General features: G+C 40.6%; 1 protein-coding gene across 19 annotated transcripts in view; it reads right to left on the bottom strand.

Moving 5' to 3' along the window:
- The window catches only part of LOC134345363 (SPRY domain-containing SOCS box protein 1-like), a 368280-nt gene that overhangs the window by 210047 nt on the left and 136690 nt on the right, over positions 1–21543 (bottom strand). For all 19 annotated transcript variants that reach the window (XR_010017664.1, XM_063045909.1, XM_063045893.1 and 16 more), the window contains one exon: positions 19307–20133. Coding sequence is in view for 18 of the 19 variants with exons in the window: in XM_063045909.1 (XP_062901979.1) it covers positions 19307–20000 (694 nt within the window). In the remaining variant the exon portion in view is untranslated. The remainder of the gene's footprint in view (positions 1–19306; positions 20134–21543) is intronic.

Raw genomic sequence — 21543 nt, 5'->3', positions numbered from 1 at the left:
TCACTCTAGCCACAATTATTCTGTATCTTCTGATCCTATGCCACATCTTTCAATTTTTATTATCTGAGCCTTCCCACCTTCTCTGCCCAACTGCCTCATTTCAATAGGATTTAGTTGACAACTGTGATCCTTTAACCATGACAATGTGGTGACTACAATGTTACACCAGCCAATCTATCTACACTATAAACTCATCTATTTATTTTGTACATTGTGTGCATTCAAATAACACCTTCAGCCTTCCTTCATTAACTTTGTCTCCATTTTACCTGAAGTTAAATTCTCATCTCTTTCTAACCTTTGACTCATTCTTCATTCTTGAGACTTCAATAACCTCTTCTGCACTTTCCTTCCTTTGACTTTATCAATACTTTTCCAAGCTGTTGAATGCAGTTACTGATTAGTTATCCAAGTTTTCAATAATCACTTTAAAAATTTACTTGATGTTATCAATTACAGCTCAGTGTTCAGTGCCATCATCCCCTAACCACTAATCAACAAGCATCAAAACCTGGGCCTCTGTACCTCTCTCTCTGCAACTGGGTACTTGACTTCCTCATTGGGAGACCACAATTAGTGCAGATCAGTAATAACATTTCCTCCTCACTGATAATCAACATAGGTGCACCTCAAGGATGTGTGCTCACCCCAGGCTCTACTTTCTCTACACCCACAACTATGTGGCTACAAACAGCTCAAATGCTATCTACAAATTTGCCAATAAAACAACCGTTATTGACAGAATTTCAGAAAGCAGCAAAGAGTCATGCAGGAGTGAGGTTGAGTGGTATCACAACAGCAACTTCTATCACAATGTCAGCGAGACCAATGAATCACTTGTGGACTTCAGGAAGAAAAATTAGGGGAAACACACATCAGTCCTCAGTGGAGGGTTAGCTATGGAAAGGGTGAGCGGCTTCAAGTTCCTTGAAGTCAACAGCTCAGAAGATCTATACTGGGCCCACCATATTGATGTAATCACAACAAAGGCACTCTAGTGTCTATACTTCATTCATAGTTTGACGTCACCGAAGACTCGAGAAAATTTCTAGTGATGCCCATGGAGAGCTTTCTGACTGGTGCAATACCGCCTGGTATGGACACTCCAATGCATACAAATGAAAGAGACTGCAAAGGGTTGTAGTCTCAGCCATGGGCAAAACCCTCCCACCCTCATCTTCAAAAAGCCATGTCTCTTATATCATTAAGGACCTCCACCATCCAGGACGTGTCCTCTTCTCATTACTACCATCAGGGAGGTACAGGCGCTTGAAGACCCACACCCTATGTTTTAAGAGCCACTTCTTCTCCCCCTCCCACCCCACCCATCAGATTTCTGAATGGCCCATGAATGCTTTTCCACTCTTTCTGTAACTTGTAGTAATAATTTTATATGTCTTACACTGTACTACAGCTATAAAACAAATTCCACAACACAAGTCAGTGAGAGTAAACCCGATTCTTTTCTCACTTCTTTCTCAAGTGATAAACTTGCCAGCCAGTTTACACATTTCCACAAACAACGAAATAGATGGATAATTTAATTTATTTTTGATTTTTCACTTGGGCAGAATATGGATTGGGAGCAAATCCCAAAATATTGGTGGCTGGAGCTCATCATCTGAACTAAGAAAAATCTTTTTGGAACAGCTTGCCATATTGTATGTTGTGAGCATTTCATTGCAATTTCCCTTTGGTATCATGGTAGACATCCAGCACCCAGAGCACATCATATACGTCTGGAATATATGCCATCTCCCAGGCAGTGCCCAGAACATGCAACTTGTAATGATCAAGAGTGGCTGAGGCAAAGCAAATACTGCATCAGTACACAAGAAAGAATGAATAACGGTTGCTGATAGGGTGAGATAAAGGCAATTTATATGCTCCACATAAACATTAATTGGGAAAATTGCATGAGATTGAGACAAGCCAGGCCCTCCCTTCTATCTCAACTGAATTTTACAGGAGCACCGTTGAGTGTGTCCTGTCAACTGCATCTCCATCTGGTATGAGAGCAGCAGAGCATCAGACTGGAAGTCCTACCTTTGGCTGAGAGGATCACATGGATCTCCCTACCATCCATCAGCAACATTTATTAAGAGCGCTGCAAATGCACATCTCCTAGTATCATCAAGAACCCCAACTATCCATCCAGCTTCTCTTTGACTTTCTCCCATTAGGAAGGAGATTCCGATGCATAAGTACAAGAACCGTCAGTATGGGAAACAGTTTCTTCCCTCAGGCCACTGGGTTTCTGAACTCCCTGCTGCATCGCATTCAAAGTGTCACCAGTTCATTTGTTCTGTATTTTACAATATTTAATTTATGCACTTTATTTATGTATAATTAATTTGTAGATTTTATTCCTACTTTCCCAGATCATGTGTTATATGTCTGTTATGTATACTACTGTGCTTTATACCCTGGTCTGGAGAAATATGGTCTTGTTTGACAGTATACATGTATATAGTTAAATGACAATAAACTTAACCAGACTGCATGCAGTATGCATTATGACAATCTGATGTGTCCTTCCAATTCTACATTCTAACAGTGACCTGACTTCGAGGCACTTCACTGTTGGTTGGATATTTTTGGACAACTAGAAGTTATGAAGTCTGCTTATCAAGGGCAAAATCCTTATTCTATAATGTTATGATTCTGATTAATAGTGCAATTACCACAATAACCAATTATTAGATGGTGTTTTAGTTACTTCATTACACCCCTTTTAAAAATATGTTGAGGTCAGATCCTGATGACACTGAGCCAGCTGGTAAGTTTATACCACACAGTCCAACCACCTGAATATAGTGCGAATTGCCAAGCATAAATTTCTGTAGGTAACAGTCTTTCACCAGGTTAAGTAAATTCAATTTACTAGAATCAGCCCAGAATCCTTTCAGCAAAAATAAGTAACTTAGCTCACAAATTACTATCAATATCCCAGAGTAATTCCCTCTACTGACACAGTAACTTTGTGAATATAAATATTGCTGCATCTTCATTTGAGAAATACAAGAGCTGTGCACAGCAACTGATTTATGATCATTCCAGATAACATCAATCCTACAGAGTGAAGTTTGGCCCAACACAATTTATACAGAATTATTAACAACTGAGATTGTTCCCCTCCCTCACCTTTACTCTCAATCACTTAAAAAAATACATTATTTTGTCCACACTACCATACTTTCATCTGGAATCAAATTTACCACAACCTCCCAATGGGGGTTTCTGTTTCAAGTTCCCAAACTATTCCACCTACCTGTTTACATACACAGTGCCAACAACTCTTTAAAAAAATTATATCTTCTCCCACAACATACTTAATGAGATACAGGGATCTGCCATCTGGGTTTCTTCTATACTTAAAATCCTAAGGAGTTACACCCAAACTGTGTACTCAAGGCCCAAAAATAAGCAAAGGCTATTTACAACTTACATTAAAAATGATTACCAATTGCTATTTGCTATCAATGTTAAATATATTGGCTTAACCAGAACATTAATACACCAAAATAAACTATTAATCATAATTGTAAATAACATGAGAAGGAGGTGTGAGCTATTCCCCTCCATCTCTTCATTCAATTAAATCATGATTCATCCTTTATTCTTGTGCCTCTTTTCTTCACTTATCCCAAAGCCCTCTATTCTAAAAGTTTATCAATTTCAGTTTTGAATGTACTTGGTAACAGAATCTCCACAGCACTTGGACGAATACAAAGACTCAAGTACCCTTTGGGTGAACACATTCCTTCACATCTCATTCCTCAACTTGTGACCCCAAGGTTATAGAAGCTCTAGAGGGAAAACAAAGTATCTGAAACTTTATTGACAAGCCCTTAAGACCTTTCAGTGAGATTTGGTACATTCTAGAAATTTTCAGATTAGAATATTTAATCTTCCTATGAAAGATAACTTTGCCTGCAGTCTTAATAATCATTCCACAAGTCTCAATACCCCACACCCATTGGTTGGGCTTGTCAATTCATTAATTACTAATACATTTGTAAAGTATATTACTCTATCATAAATCAGAATCAGGTTTATTATCAAAGATGCAAGTCATGAAATGTGTTTTGCCTAGTAGGACAGTGCAAGACATACAAATTCTATAGTGCAAAAGGCAAGTATGAAAGTAGTATTCATGGACCATTCAGCAATCTGATGATTGTACCCCATCTAGTTATTTATGAAGCACCCCATTACAATTTCTGATAATTTCCCACCAGTGACGTCAGGCTAACTGGTTCTCAGTATTGTCTTAAATATTGGGGTTACATCTTCTACCTTCCAATCTATGGGAGCCATTCCAGAACACAGATCACAAGACCAAGATTATTTACTTCAAAGATTTTTTTTTTAAAAACTTCATGATCACTAAACAATGAGATCCAAAGTTCCTTTGGAAAAGCATCAATGGATCATCTAAATTTGGTGATTGTCAATGGAAAGACGATACCGTCTTTCATAATTCCCCTTGGTCATCATTTGAAGACAGCCATTCAGCCATCCTCAGGTCCCTAGTTCATTCATGATACATGAACACTGATCCAGTGTCTGAAGCCAGACAACAGTGAACATCTCAGCCAAGCCCAATTCTTCTGCTAACATGGCACAAAGCAGTACAGACACAAGTAGTATGAGGATTAGGCCATGGAAGAGTAGAATTCACTCTGCCACAATATCTCAGCTGATCTGATCACTGCTTCTTATTTTATAGAAGGTGAAGCCAATTTCCACGATATGTTTTCTAATTATTGCCATCCTTGTCATACAATTGAAGTTCGGAAATTTCTCATTATTATGGTGAATGAATACTATTTCTCATTATTCATATTTCTCATTATTATGACAAATGAGTACCAATTCTGCTGTTCTGGCGCTAGCCAACCTCACAGTCAACAATGATTAAACTGAATGTCATTTACTGGTAATTATTTTGTTCACTTGTGAATTCCTAAACCAGCCAGAGGAAACTGCATTTAGAGGTACATTATTACCCATTTCCACTGTTCACTACTCCAATCTACAAACAATGCATGTTAAGGCCAACATTAAACAACAGATAAGGAGCACAAATATTTTTTTATGGAAGGTACATACAGCTCAGCAGAACAAATTAGATTTTCACTTCCAGTGACGCAACGGCATTTCTGCTTAAACAGTTTCAGCTGGGGCCCTGGAATTCTCTTTTACTTTGTGGGATTAGTCAAGTCTTCAAAATAATATCAATTTCTAAAGATTGCTCTGGAGTTTAAAAGCACCATTTATGCTTTAAGAGAACTGGAGAACAAACATTAGGCAATGTATAAAACCTTTTGACAAATAGACACAGTCACATAACAAAACAAATCTATTTTTAATATCCATAATATCCATCTTCAAACACATGCACAGTCACTTTAATTGTCTTTAATAGTCACTTTAATTGTCACAATGATTGCAGATTTTCCCAAGGGTTTAATGACAGCATATTACTATGTAGTATTTGAAAGAATAACTTCAAAGACATTACTTATATTAAAATTTATTTAGATTACGAAGCAACTAGAAATCAATTACCAGACAGCAGGCTCTGTTCTGAAATAAGTAAAGCGTATAAGAGTGCAGCACTAATTAATAACTACTCACTACACTATTACCACACCTTTAGCATGGTACTGCAAGTTAGATGCAAAAACAAAATCATTCCTTTTAATATTAATCAAATTGAAGAGGATGGAACATACATTTCAGACAATATTTGAGGCCACATATAGCGGTAGATATGTCTGCAGGTACACTGATACCAGAGGTTTTTTCTGCCAGACCAATTAAATCTGAAGCGAGAGGGGGGGCAACTCACAGGTCTGTGAGAGAAATTTTAAAAAGGGGCGTTTGTGGGCTTTCAGCATTTTCGGGCAGCCCAATCAAGTAGTGGTTAATTAGCAAGTGCAAACCAAAATAAGGCAGGGACAAACACAACGTCCATTGTGTTAGTGGATCAGTGTTAGATTGGGAAGCTTTAGGGAGAACCAGCTTGGGTGAGAAACATAGCTTGTAAGGTTCTTCTCCTACATTTTCCATCTGTTAGAGCTAAGGCATTGTGGATGCCTCCAGGGGCTGTGCTGTATTCTTCATGTGAGATTTGGGAATTCTGAGCGACCTCCAGCCTCCCAGGTAGCCATATCCGTACCACAGGTGTACCGAACTGCAGCTTATCGAAGAACATGTTAAGGAGCGGGAGATGCAGCTTAATAACCTGTGGCTCATATGGGAAACTGAAGAGGTCATAAGTAGGAGCTACAGGGAGATAATAACCCCTAAGTTACAGGGGACAGGTACCTTGGTGACTGTCAGAAGAGGGAAAAGAACTGGGCAGCCGATGCAAAGAACTCCTGTGGCCTTTCCCCTCAATAATAAGTATACCATTTTGGATACCACTGGGAAAGGGAACAATCTACCAGGGGAAGCTGCAGTGATTGGGTCTCTGGCACTGAGTTTGGTGCTGTGGCTCAGAAGGTAGTGGAGAGAAGAGGACTGCAATAGTGATAGGGGATTCCATAGTTAGGGAAGTAGACACGAGATTCTGTGGTCGTGACAGAGACACCCAGATGGTATGTGCCAGTCAATGACATCCCAGATCAGGTCCACTGCATCAGGTGGGAAAGCAGCCAAAAGTCTTGGTGCACATTGGCACCAATGACATAAGTAGGAAAAGGGAGGAGGTCCTGAAGAGTGAATTTATGGAGCTAGGCAGAAAGCTGTACAGCAGGACCTCCGAGGTAGTAATCTCTGGATTGCTACCTATGCCATGTACTAGCGAGGGTAAGAATAAGATGATTTGGCAGATGAATGTGTGGCTGAGGAACTGGTGCTGAGGACGGGGTTTCAAATTTCTGGATCATTGAAATCTCTTCTGAGGAAGGCATGACTTGTAAAAAAGGGTGAACCCAGGGGGAATCAATATCCTTGCGGGCAGGTTTGCTAGAGCTGTTGGGGAGGGTTTGAAAAAATTTGGCAGAGGGATGGGAACTGGAGTGATATGGCTGAGAATGGGGCAATTGGTATACAGGCAGTGTGTAGTGAGAAAGTCAGGAAGGACGGGCAGATGAGAGGGCAAAATTTCAGTTAGTGAGATGAGTTGCAGTGTAATAGGGGGACAAAATCGAAAAGGGTGATGAATACCAGACTGTAAGTACTATATTTGAATGAAAGCAGTATACGGAATAAGGTGGATGATCTTGTAACACAGTTAAGAGACTGACCGATGTGACATTGTGGGCATCACTGAGTCGTGGCTGAAAGAAGATTTTAGTTGGGAGCTTAACATCCAAGGATACACCTTGTATCGAAAGGACAGGCAGGTAGGCCGGGGGTGGGGGGGGGGGAGGGGAAGGAAGGGTTAGTGGGGAGGCCAGAGAGTACTGAATCTGTGGAATGCTCTGCCACAGACTGCAACTTCAACTTCCAAGTTGATCGTTTCCTGATCAGACAGGGTATCAAAGGATATGGTGAAAAGGCAGGTGTAATGAATTGAGTAGGATCCGGGATCAGCCATGATGGAATGGTGGAGCAGACTCGATGGGCTGAATGGCCAAATTCTGCTCCTATGTCTTATGGTCTAAGTTACATACAAGCCTCCAAACAGTGGCCAGGATATGGGCTACAAATTACAACAAGAGATAGAAAATACATGTCCAAAACCCATAGTTATGATAGTCATGGGGGATTTGAATATGCTGGCAGATTGGGAAAATCAGTTTGGATCCCAAGAAAAGAAATCTATTGCATGCTTATGAAATGGACTTTTTAGAGCAGCTTGTGGTTAAGGCCAGCAGATCAGTTATTCTGGATTGGGTTTTCTGTAATGAACCAGATTTGATTACGGAGCTTAATGTAAAGGAACCTTTAGGAGAGAGTGATCATAATGTGATAGAAATCACCTTGCAATTTGAGAGGGGGAAGGAAAAGTCAGATGTATCGGTATTACAGTAGAGAAAAGGAAATTACAGAGGCATGAGAGAGAAACTGGCCAAAGTTGATTGGAAAGGGACACTGGCAGGGAAAACAGCATAGCAGCAATGGCTGGAGTTTCTAAGAGCAACTTGGAAGGTGCAGGATAGAGATCTCCCAAAGTAGAAATATTCTAAAGGCAAGATGACACAACCATGAATGACAAAGGAAGCAAATGAGAGGGCATATAATACAGCAAAAACTAGTGGGAAGTTAGAGGATTGGGAAGCTTCTAAAAATAGAAAGCAACTAAAAAAGCTAGGAGGGAAAAGTTGAAAAATGATGGTAAACTAGCCAATAGTAACAAAAAAGATATAAAAAGTTTTTTCCTAGATATATAAAGAGTAAAAGACAGGTGAGATTAGATATCAGACGACTGGAAAATGACGCTGAAGAGGTAGTAATGGGGAACAAGGAAATGGTGGACAAAGTGAAAAAGATTTTGCATCGGTCTTCACTGTGAAGGACACTAGTAGTATGATGGAAGTCCAAGAGTGTGAGGGGACAGAAGTGAGTGCGGTTGCCTTTACTGGGGAGAAGGTGCTTGGGAAACTGATAGGTCTGAAGGTAGACGAGTCATCTAAACCAGAAGGACTGCACAACAAGGTTCAGAAAGAGGTAGCTGAAGAAATTGCAGAGACATTAGCAATGATCTTTCAAGAATCACTAATTTTCTGGCATGTTTTCAGAGGACTGGAAAACAGCAAATGTCACTCCACTCTTCAAGAGGGAAGGGAGGCAGAAGAAAACAAATTATAGGCCATTAAGCCTGACCTCCGTGGTTGGGAAGTGGTTGGAATCGATTGCTGAGGATGTGGCTTTGGGGTACTTAAGAGACATATGATAAAATAGATCAAAGTCAACAGGGTTTCCTTAAGGAAAAATCTTGCCTGATAAATCTGTTGGAATTGATTGAGGAAACAACAGGCAAGACAAATGTTGTTTACTTGGATTTTCAGAAGGCCTTTGACTACGAGACTGCTTAGCAAGGTGAGAGCCCATGGTATTACAGGAAAGATAATAGCATGGATAGAGCACTGGCTGATTAGCAGGGGGCAAACAGTGGGAATAAAGGAGCCTTTTCTGATTGGCTGCGGGTGACTAATGATGTTCCACAGGGGCCAGTGCTGGGACCACTTCTTTTTAAATTGTTTATCAATGATTTGGATGATAGAATTGATGGCTTTGCAGATGATACGAAGATAGGTGGAGGGGCAGGTAGTATTGAGGAAGCTGGGAGGCTGCAGTAGGACTTGAACAGATTAAGAGAATGGGCAAAGTAGTGGCAGATGGAATAGTGTCAGGTAGTATGGTCATCAGCATTGGTAGAAAGAATAAAAGCGTGACTTTCTCTTCTAAGATTTACGTATTCTCTTCTAGTATTTGTATATTTTTATATCTGTGCATTTGTAACGCAACTGTGATACTGCAATTTCCTTTGATATCAATGAAGTGTCCATCTATTTTATAAATGGGAAGAAAATTCAAAAATCAGAGGTGCAAAGGGACTTGGGAGACTTGTGCAGGATTTCTTACAGGTTGAGTTAGTGGTGAAGGTGGCAATTACAATGTTCGCATTTATTTCGAGAGGACTAGAATATCAAGACAAAGATGTAATGCTGAGGCTTTATAAGGCACTACTGAGGCCTCAAGGAGTGTTGTCAGAAGTTTTGGGCGACTTACCCAAAGAAAGATGTGCTGACATTACAGAGAGTTCAAAGGAAGTTCACGAAAATTATTCTGGGAATGAAAGGATTACGCTATGAGGAGCATTTGATGGACCTGTACTCACTGGAATTCAGAAGAATAAGGGGAGGGGGAAATCTCATCAATAACTAGCAGAAGTTTAAAGGCCTAGATAGAGTGGATATGGAGAGGACATTTCCTATAGTGAGGGATTCTAGGACCAGAGGGCACAACCTCAAAATAGAGGGACATCCATTTAGAACGGAGAGGAGGAGGAATTTCTTTTGCCAGTTGGGAGTGAATTTGTGGAATTCGTTGCCACAGACGACTCAGGAGGTCAGGTCATTGTGTGTATTCCAAAGAATCAAAGCACATTAATCATCAAAGAATGTAAAAACTATACACCTTGAAAATTGTCTGCATACAGGCAGCCACAAAGCAAGAAACCCAAATAACCCAATTTTAAAAAAGGCCAAAAACCACTGTGCAAAGAGAAGGAAAGAATGAAAAAACACACACATCATGCAAACAATAGAAGCAAACCAACAGCATCCTGTCCCAGTTCCAGATCTGCTCCCGGAGCAGCTGGAGTAGTCCCAAGCCTCAGTCTCCAGTACATCACGCCAGCGGGGCAGAAATGCACAATTCATAGCCTCAGTGCCGTGGAGAAAGGAATAAACATTTGTGGAACAGCAAGCAAAATCAACCCAACCCTCGCCTCTGTACCCGATGCTGGGGCTTCCAGTCTATCGGGACTAACATATAAATTGTCCAAGTACCAAGTAGTGTCAAACTGTAGGACTCGGATCCAGGCACAGCGTCACACCCAGCCGCCCAGCCCAAAGCCATTCTCAATCTCACCACCTTGGCTCGGCACTTGGGGAAATCCAACTTCGCACCCAGGTTAGGTGGACAGCACTGAAATTCTTCCATATCTACTCTCTCCATATCGCTAACTCCATCTCCAACAGTGAAATGAGCTCCCTCCATGATCCCAGCTCTAGCACGTTGCGCCTCACAATGCCCCAGCATGGCTCATCCCCTGACCCAGCCTCTCCTCCACCTGCCTCCTTGCTGTCTACAGCAATAGTTTACCACAATTTGCTTCAGAAAAGATGTTATAAGTGATGTTTCTTGCCTTATGATCTACCAGTACGCTATCACACATCTTCGGTATTGCCCTCTCAAACCAGAAGTTTAAGATGTTCAAGGCTGAGATTGACAGATCCTTGATAAGTCAGGGCATGAAAGGTTATGGGGAGAAGACAGAAGAATGGGGTTGAGGGGGAAGTGGATTAACCATGATCAAATGGCAGAACAGTCTTGATGGGCCATATGGTCTAATTCTGTTCCCATGTCTTATGGTCTTGCAATGCTTTGACCTGGTCAAAGCTATGTGTTGTTGCTGAGACAGTTAATGAAGAGTCTCAATGCTGGCTACATCTCCAAAACATTGCAAGTACAGTGAGTGTAATGTTTTACCTAACACAGCAAATTTTTGTCTCATAATTAACTTGTTATATAGTACTTGTGGTGAATATATGAAGAACCAACATGACTTGAGGGACTTTGAGTCCACTGCTTTAAGTAGTCCAATGTTGAGAGCCTGTGGAGTGCTCAATTTGTCAAATATAGCAAAGGGACTTTTCTTTGCATTTGATTTACCATTTAGTATTATTTAATGTCAAATAAGGATTGTTGAAGTCCAGAACTTTCTCAGTGGTGTATTGCTTAGCTCTGAAGAAATATTTCACATTAAAAGCCAAAATCGTGATATAAAAAAATAATATTGTGATGTATACACTTAACCAGAAGTTTTTCAAATTCGCCAAATCAATTAACAGTGAATCACAAAAAAAAGAGATAATCCTTCTAAAAAACTATGTAAACCCAAAAAAGAGGCAAGAGTTACATTTTGAAAAATGTAAGCTAAATGATACATTCAAACTTTGGTCAGATTAACTATATATTGCAAACCATAAATCAATATGACTTGTCCAAATCTATCCTGTTAAAAAAAGTATTTTCAATTCTGCAAAATCGTCAAAAGCGGACTATTTTTGTTCTCAAAATTACATATTATATGATTTATATTACTGTGGCATAATGACTATATCACGACCTAGAACAGCAGTTCAAATATACAGGTATGCCATTGTGTGCAGAGAGTAGTGGACACAGCCTGGTCCAACATGGGCACAGCACTCTCCACCACTGATGACATTTTCAGGAGGTGCTGCCTTAAGACAGCATCAACAATCATTAAGGATCCCCACCATCTGGGCCATGCCCTCTTCTTACTGCTATCAAGAAGGTACAGAAATGTTAAGTCCCACACTATGAAGTTCAGGAACAGCTACTTTTCAACAGCCACCAGGCTCTTAAAACCACCTGCACATCTCTAACTCTACCTCAGTAATGGAACACTACGGATCACCTCTTGCACTATGCTGGATTTAACTTTGATTGAACCTTTGTTTTTTTATTGTGCAAAAGCAAAACTTAGTGCAATTTTTTGTAAAATTTATATTTGTTTATTGTGCTGCTTGTTGCCTGGATCCACATGCCTGTGATACTGCTGCGAGCTTTTCCATTGTAATTGTACCTCACCTTGCTTGTGCACGTGACAATAAATGTAACTCAATTTATGAAATATATAGAGTTACTGCTCACTGCAGAATGATTTTTGGCTGAAATTTTGGTTTCATTCTGTGCAGATTGCACATGAATATAGCTATTTCTGGGGAATTAAACTTTTGTGCCAAGTTAGGAGTATATGTAAAGTATGTGTACGTTATTCATTTCTGTTGCTGCATTATCTGCAGAGAATAAGGCAGAGATGCTGCTTTTGTTTTAGCAATGGCAGACACTTTCCTCCAAAGTGCAGTTTTTTTTTAGAATGGAAAGGAAAAAACAAAATCAGTATTTCTTTTCTAAAGCAACATATACACACAATGATAAAATGTTTTTTAACATGATAGCAGCTAATTTGTTGACTTGAAAACTACAATATCAAACCCCCACTATCACCGATACATGTCATGAAGTTAGTGTAATACATAAAGTATACTATAAGTTACAATAAATCTATATTATATACATCCATATTAAGTACTGAAAAAAAGCCAAAAGAGTTCATGGACCATTCAGAAATCTGATGAGAAAGAGGAAGAAGGTGTATGCACCTGTGTGTCTGTCTGTTCTCAGGCTCCTGTACCTCTTTTTCTGATAGTTCTCCTCCCTAATGAAACTAAATCTTTACGACAAGCTCAAAAAATAAATTTTGGAAAATATATTTCAAAAAAGAGAAAAGTCTACTAAAATTCACCCTTTGGGAGCTGGCATTCCTCATAAGGTGCTGCAACTGGCCAAGATTCTGCAGAGCTATCAATACCAACCCTTTGATCTACATCAGGAAATTCATTCATGTACAATGGATGTTAGAATTGACATCATAGTGTTTGATTACAATGCTATTCAGATAGTTTACTATTTTAATGCATTTTAAAAATCTTTCCTGGTGATACAATCTTCAAAATTTATGCAATCTTTAAGAGAGGGAAGAAAAAGGAAAATGGCAAAAGAGGAAGAGGAATTGATATAATTGCACATGAAACTTGAATTAATTATCTCAAAACCATCATCAGATTCAAGTAAAATGAATGCCCTTGATTAATAGTACTTTAACAAACTTCCACTCCATTTAGATGTTCAGGAAATTAAATTTACTACCAGCTTTTTGCAGATTCAGTCACACTGTAGCACATGTTACTCGAGGGATTTATGACAGCTACAGCATACACTTCCTAGAAATCAATTCCAGACTTCATCAGGAAACAATCATAAATCAGTGTGAATTTACAAAACATCACAGAACTTTCAAGGTTTCTGTAAAGTGTTGCCAAGATCAATGATCATCAGCCAGCGCTTAAAAAAACTAATCAAACACAGAAAAAAATTAAATGCCCAATGAAAATGGACAGGGAAAGAACAAGACTAAAAATAAAATGTGCACCCATTCAAACTGAAGTGACAATTATAAGTCATGACATGATTGTCCTTGCAATCTATTCACTTTAATAGTAGAGATTTCAGCTGTCAGCAGAGGAGCAGATAGTGGCATTAGGCCTTGGAGTCAGATGATGTTGCTCTTAACTCCCATCCCAGAGATTTGAACACAAAATCTCCAGCCTAATATTCAGTGCAACAATGACTAAATGTCGTCCTGTTAGAGGTGCCATGTATCAAAACAGAGACAAAATTGAAACCTGCTGCAAACCCTTCTGCAATCACACTTTCCACTCTGTAAGGTTGGATGGAGCAAGAGTTGGCAGGCCGTAGGCGAATCCCAAGTGAAAAGGGGGTGATAGGCAGGTGAGTGTGAACAATGTATGAAGCTGGGAACGGATAGATGGAAGTGACAAGAGTTGGGATCTGATTGGAGAGGACAGAGGAGCACGAGATAAAATGAAGGAGGTGAGCAGGGGAACCAATGAGAGGAATGTGTGGATGATGGGTAGATCAAAAGGGCTGGGTAGGGTAAAGAGATAGGGTGATGGGGGGCTGCTGGAATAAGGGGAAAAAGGGGTCAGAGGGGGGATTGTTAATGGAAGTTAGAGAAATCAATTATCATGCCATCAGGTTGGAGACTACAAACTCAGAATGATGTGCTGTTCCTTTAATCTACGTTTAACTTCTAACAAGTTGATTGCACAGCAGCACAAATATAACAGGCGATGGAGGGTAGAATCAATTGACATGGTGCAGAGTAAGAGGTGGGGCGGTTAGGTAGGTGAGATGTGGAAAATGTAAGCATTTACTGTCGATCAAAAGGCAGGTGGGACCTTTTTTTATTTTTATTTTTTTTAGTCCTGACAAAGGGTCTCGGCCTGAAACATCGACTGTACCTCTTCCTAGAGATGCTGCCTGGCCTGCTGCGTTCACCAGCAACTTTGATGTGTGTTGCTTGAATTTCCAGCATCTGCAGAATTCATGTTGTTTGCAGGTGGGACCTGAAGGGTTGTAATGGAGCAATGGTGGGGAGAGGAGGAACTGTCATTAGATTAGAGAAACTGCTCAGTAGTGATTGAAGATGGGCTCCCTATGCTTATCCCAAAGCAGGCTTGCTCACCTTACATAAACCTATTTCTGAATAAGTGGTCCATCAATTGACAGGCACACCTCTACGAAAATGATGCAAGTGTCATGGTACTGACTGCTACTGCTAATATCCCAATGCTTTTACACACATTGCTTTGTAGGGACCTGGGAGGAAAATTTCAGGCTTCATAATCTATGCAACAAACTCCACTTGGTGATGCATATTTTTTCCTAAAACAAAATCCATAACACACAAACACAATCTGTGCTATGCAACAGAATTTCTAGCCTAATTATCTGAAGATAGTTGTAATGTCCATATTACTAGGTTTGCTGATGCTCCTAAACTCAGTGGGAATGTGAAATGCAGAACAATGAACAGAGACACCTCTTTCTCCCTTATTAGGGAGAGAAAGAGCCTGAGGTAAGTCGAATACCAGATGAACGAGTAATCTTTGGAGTACTGCAGGTCTGTGTCCTTGCTCAGGCTCAAGTGATCAGTGGCGGGTGCTGCTACTTTTTTTTGCCAGAGGGGGAAGTGGGGGGGTTGTTGCTCGCTGCCACTTACGCACAGGAGGAAGGGGAGCTGGGGGGGGGGACTTTGGGGTTCTAACATTTCACTGTCATTCATTCTTTGGGGGCACTCCTCTGTTTTCATGGATGGTTGTGAAGAAAAGCATTTCAGGATGTATATTGTATACATTTCTCTGACATTAAATGTACCTTTGAAAACTTTGAAGCAGGATATTCTTACAAAATAGGAACAAAAAATTGTTGTGCCTCCCAGTTTTCTAATTATTCAGACAACACTAAGCATCAAATTCAGCACTTACAAAGCTTAAGTTTGCCCAGTAATTGTCCAAGTAATACAAGCCTTCAAGTCTTGGTTTAAAAGCCTGTGCTTTTAGAAGTTGACATAAGACAGAATGAGAATAAGTAACAATTAGTCACGGCAACAACCACCGAGGCGAGAATATAGAAAGGGAAGTGGTGTTTGGGTCAGGTAGTTAGGTTGGGCCAGTAATCTTTCTCCTGCATGGAACAACGTACCAGAAGTACAAAATGCATATGGCTATACACATCAAAGTTGCTGGAGAACGCAGCAGGCCAGGCAGCATCTCTAGGAAGAGGTACAGTCGACGTTTCGGGCCGAGACCCTTCGTCAGGACTAACTGAAAGAAGAGCTAGTAAGAGATTTGAAAGTGGGAGGGGGAGGGGTGATCCAAAATGATAGAAGACAGAAGGGGGAGCAACTTTGATATGTGTTGCTTGAATTTCCAGCACCTGTAGATTTCCTCGTGAATGCATATGGCTGTAGTGTCCAAAGCAGAACCTGAGTCAACAGTCACTGCTAGGATAAATTACGTTAAAAAAAAACATGACCTTTCTTTCTAAAGTATTTGAAAACCATACATTATTATAATGTAAAACTGAATTGAAGTATTTTTTTTAAAATTTCTTGTACAGGATTAATAAGAAACAGGAGCAGAAGGCCATCTGACTATACAAACGTGCAATGTGATTCAATAATGAACCACAAATGCCCCTTTCCTGCTCCTCCCTCTCAATCCCGACGACTCTAGCGTCTATTTCTCATCTCGGGTCTAAATGTTGGTCCCTTACTTTGAGACTGTGAGTCACGGTCTTAATTCCTTAACCAGGAAACTACCTTTCTCCTTTCCAATCAAGCCCTCCGAATAATTTGCCAATCTCAAGAAAGTCCTTCTCACTCTTCTAAGCTCAGCAGAACAGAAGCCAAATCGGATCACATTCTCCTCATATGACAGACCTGCCAGAGTCACAGAGCAATATTGCATAGATGCTGCTCCTTTAGTCCAACTAGTGACTAAATTCCAATTTTCTCTGTCAAGCCCATATACCTCTAAGCTCTGCCCCCCTACGTAACTATCGATGCACTTCTTAAATAATACTATTGTACCTGCCACCTCAGAAACTTCACTGCACTCTAAAGCAGGCAACATTGTTTTTTTGTAAGGGAACTATAATTAAGCAATACTTCAAGTGTTGTCTCATTTAGGTATTACATCTTTATAACTAACTTTACTCCCGTTCTCAGATTCTCTTGCCAGAGACGTCAACATGCCATGTGCCTTCCTAATTGCCTACTGCACCTCCATGTTGATATTCAAGTGCCTTTGAACATCCTTGAACATCAATACTCACACTCGCATGGGCTCCAGCTATGCCTGCCTCTTCATTGGTTATGTGGAACAGTCTGTGCTCCAAACATATTCTGGTACTGCTCTCCAACTTTTCCTTCGGTACATTGACGACTACATTAGTGCTGCTTCCTGCACCCATGCTGAACTCGTCAATTTCATCGACTTTACTTCAAACTTCCACCCAGCCCTCAAATTCACTTGGTCTATCTCTGACACTTCTCTCCCCGTTCTTGATCTCTCGGTCTCCATCTCTGGAGACAGACTGTCCACTGACATCTTCTACCAAGCCCACTGACTCTCATAACTACCTCAACCATACCTCTTCCCACCCTGCCACATGTAAAAATGCCATTCCCTATTCCCAGTTCCTCCATCTCTGCCGCATCTGCTCCCAGGATGAGGCTTTCCGTTCCAGGACATCTCAAATCTCCTCTTTCTTTAAGGATCGTGGTTTCCCTTCTGCCGTCATCAATGATGTCCTCACCCGCATCTCCTCCATTTCCCACACTTCGGCCCTCACCCCATCCTCCCGCCACCACAACAGGGACAGAGTTCCCCTTGTCCTCACCTATCACCCCACTAGCCTCCAGATCCAGCACATTATCCTCCGCAACTTCCGCCATCTTCAACAGGACCCCACCACTAAGCACATCTTTCCCTCTCCACCCCGCTCCGCTTTCTGCAGGGATCGTTCCCTCCGCGACTCCCTGATCCACACATCCCTCCCCACGGATCTCCCACCCAGCACTTATCCCTGTAAGCATAAGTGCTACACTTGTCCCTGCACCTCCTCTCTTGCCACCATTCAGGGTCCCAAATAGTCCTTCCAGGTGAGGCAACACTTCACTTGTGAGACTGTTGGGGTCATCTATTGCATCCGGTGCTCCCAGTGCGGCCTCCTCTACATCGGTGAAACCCAACACACATTGGGGGACCGCTTCGTCGAGCACCTCCACTCCATCTGCCACAACAGACAGGATCTCCCAGTTGCCACACACTTCAACTCTGCTTCCCATTCCCATTCAGATATGTCCATACATGGCCTCCTCTACTGCCATGATGAGGCTAAACTCAGGTTGGAGAAGCAACACCTCATATACCGTCTAGGTAGTCTCCAGCCCCTTGGTATGAACATAGAATTCTCCAACTTCTGGTAATTCTCTCCCCCTCCCTTCCCCTATCCCTATTTCACTCTGCCCCCTCCCTCAGCTGCCTATCACCTCCCTCATGGTTCCACCTCCTTCTACTACCCATTGTGTTTTCCCCTATACCTTTTTCACCTTTCCTGCCTATCACCTCCCTGGTTCCCCTCCATCACCCCTTTATCTTTCCCCTTAATCTTTCCCCTTACTGGTTTTTCACCTGGCCCTACCAGCCTTTTCCTTCCCACCCTCCCCCACCTTCTTTATAGGGCCTCTGTCCCTTCCCTCTCCAGTCCTGACAAAGGGTTCCGGCCCGAAACATCGACTCATCGTTTCCACGGATGCTGCCCGACCTGCTGAGTTCCTCCAGCGTGTTGTGAGTGTTGCTCAATACTTCCCAATCTCTGACCAATAAAATACTCTGCAATGTCTTCTTCTACTACTGAAGCGTACAACTTCACATGTTGCCTTTATCTGCACATTGTCGTTCACCAACTCAGCTCATCTACATTTGCTTGAAACTTCTTTACATTGTCATTGCAACTCACATCCAGCATCAGGAAACTTAATAATAATGCACTTGATCCGCTTGGTAAAGTCATTGAACTAGATTGCAAGTACTGACCCTTGAGGTATCTCAATTTATTGCCTGCCACCCTGACAAGCACCCACTTAACCTTGTTTTCCATCTAATAACCAACTCTCCATCCACACTGATACATTAGCAATTCAGTTGTTCTACATCTACTTCATCAATTTTGCGTGCATCTTACTGAAAACCCTATACACTAATTCCCCCCATCTGCTCTAACACAGACTGAAGCAAGACTTTCCAGGCGCAGATCCATGGTCTCGTGAGACTAACGGATGCCACCGCCACTCTACAAGAAAACAAACTCAAAGAAATTCCAATAGATTACTAAAACATAATTTCCCTGTCATAAATACACATTAATTCCAAGCAATGACATTAATTTCCTTTATAGATTACATCATTCTGTTGACTCCAAAGCTAGCTGATTAGCCAGCCCCATTTTCTCTCTTCCTAGAACCTGTAGACAACTTGATCCTACACATGGTACTGACAGGGACTGTGACATAATATAAAAAATCTTCATTATACAATGGAAAATATATTTACTTTTGTAAACTTAACAAGATACAAAAGGATTTTGAAAATTGACTTACGGTCTAGTCCATTGATGTACCTCATTGTTATCTCGCAGTGCCCCCAGACTGCACTGACTATTGGGTACAGTTTTTTCCCTTTTAGTCCTCTGAAGGCCACACCTAGATACTGTCCATCCACTATGAAACTCAATGTTCCTTCATCCATGTCCAAAACCACCAAGAAACTATCTGGCAGAACAAAAGATTCATCTGGCTCCAGAAACACCGGGTAAGTTGATGCTGGTTGATTTTTACTGTTGTGATACAGTTTGTTGCGACCCAGATCCCAGCCCCACGATTCATTATTGCTGCCAACTAAGGAGGTGTATCCCACAGAATGCAATGGAGCTTCTGAAGTCGCCACTCCAACAACTGCATGTGTTCCTCGTTGTCTAGTGGGCCAGTGAATCTGCCAGACGTGAAGGCCTCGAGTATACCCTACTTTACCTCGAATACAGTCTGTGCTTTGGGCAACTGGATGTCTGTGAAAGGTTACCTTGTCATCTTCTTTTACAAAAATATTCAGGGAACGGTCTTCATTATTCCAGGCATGCTTGAGCTGAACTTCTCGAGAAGCTGATGGCATGTCCAGTAGCATATCAAGCCGAGTTGGTTTGCAAAAGTCAGGACCTCGTAATTCTCGCTTAACAGGTCTGTAGGCTGGTTCCCTTACATCCACAGACTTTATATTCCCTGAGATTTTTTGGCCCATTTCTTGACTCAAAAACCACTGAGATGGTTGCTTTCACCTGCTGTTACCTCATGTAAGCTCTTCACAATCATCCAAAATTGTGACAAGCAAACTGTTCCTTTCGTAGTCAGAGAACAAGCTTCGTTAAGTAGATCTAAAAAAAACAAGAAAGGAAGATTTTCATACATATATTTTACTTCATTGACATTTTATACATACTCGTTTGATGGAATGATGTGGTATAAACTGAATGACCTTTGCTAATTCACACAACTCCTAGACTGGAACGAGTAAAAGAACTGAAGTTTTTCCCACATTAATGTAAGTTCAGACAAAAGTTCCTATGATTCACAATATGATGCAGACATTTACCTAGACTGCTTCTTTAAGTCTGTTCCACTTTATACAGGCAGTGATGAGTCACTGTATAGAGAACACTTTGTCAAAATTCCTGCCAGACATATTAATTTAAATTTCCATTCATATCATATGAAATGCATTTTCCTGTGTCCAACAAAACCTACATTGTATGTTTCCACATCCTCCTACACGCTTTAGGGAAAATTCCACATATTTAAACTTCAATTTGTAATGTAAATAATAAAATAAACTTTGCTATATTGGAAATTACCGTTCCCAGTGGCAAGTAAGATAACTTAAAACGTCCACGCAGTTTTACTATGCATTTGAGCTTACTACCCATAACCACTACAGACCTGTAAATAAAAACACCAAATTTAGGCAAAATGTTCACGGGTAAAATCGAAAGGAAAGAAGAAACAGACTGGCAATTCTTTTCTATATAAAAGAAACCAAACAATTGACACCTAGACTTTTACAGTTACCATATATTTCAACAGATTTGATGTAAAAAAAGATGTTTCTCCTGGGATTACTCAAAATTTGATGCTATAAATAAAGAGTTCTGAATAAATCCAGAAAGAAACTGGAAACAGCCTTTTTTTTTTGCTTAGGACCACTGACATTGTGGAATTCAAGGGTGGTTGACACAATCAGCATTCATGCAATGAAGTGAAACTACACAGATATGAAAGAGAAATGGAAAAATTGAAATGTTACAAGGGTAAGACTTCAAAAAGAATACTTGGGGAAAGCTTGTGTGAAATACACTCAAGTAGAACAAAATTAGGTACCTAATAAGGTGGTATTATGTTCATAATAGCACACACAAAATGCTGGAAGAACTCAGCAGGCCAGGCAGCATCTATGGAAAAAATCTATGGAAATTTTGTGCAACGTTTTCATATGACCTTTCCAAATCTTCTTTATTAACTTAAGATATATGAATAGAGGAGCGGAGTTGACGACATTACTGAACGTGTTCGATTCAAGATATTGGTCTAGCTCTGTTTTGTTCTGTTTGCTTTTTTTGGGTTTAGTATTTAGTGTTTTTTTTCTTTTTTGGGGGGGAGGTTCTTTGTTTATATATATTTTTTTCTTTTTATTTCTTTATTTTTCTTTATGACTAATTTCATCATGAGTTTCGAAGTCTATTATACCCCTGTTATTTGAAATTTTTTCAGTATATGTTTATTAATAATAA

Source organism: Mobula hypostoma, chromosome 4 (genome assembly GCF_963921235.1).
Source record: "Mobula hypostoma chromosome 4, sMobHyp1.1, whole genome shotgun sequence".
Lineage (NCBI taxonomy): Eukaryota > Metazoa > Chordata > Chondrichthyes > Myliobatiformes > Myliobatidae > Mobula > Mobula hypostoma.
Note: the sequence above shows the minus strand (reverse complement) of the source record. Positions and strands in the feature narration are given on the sequence as shown.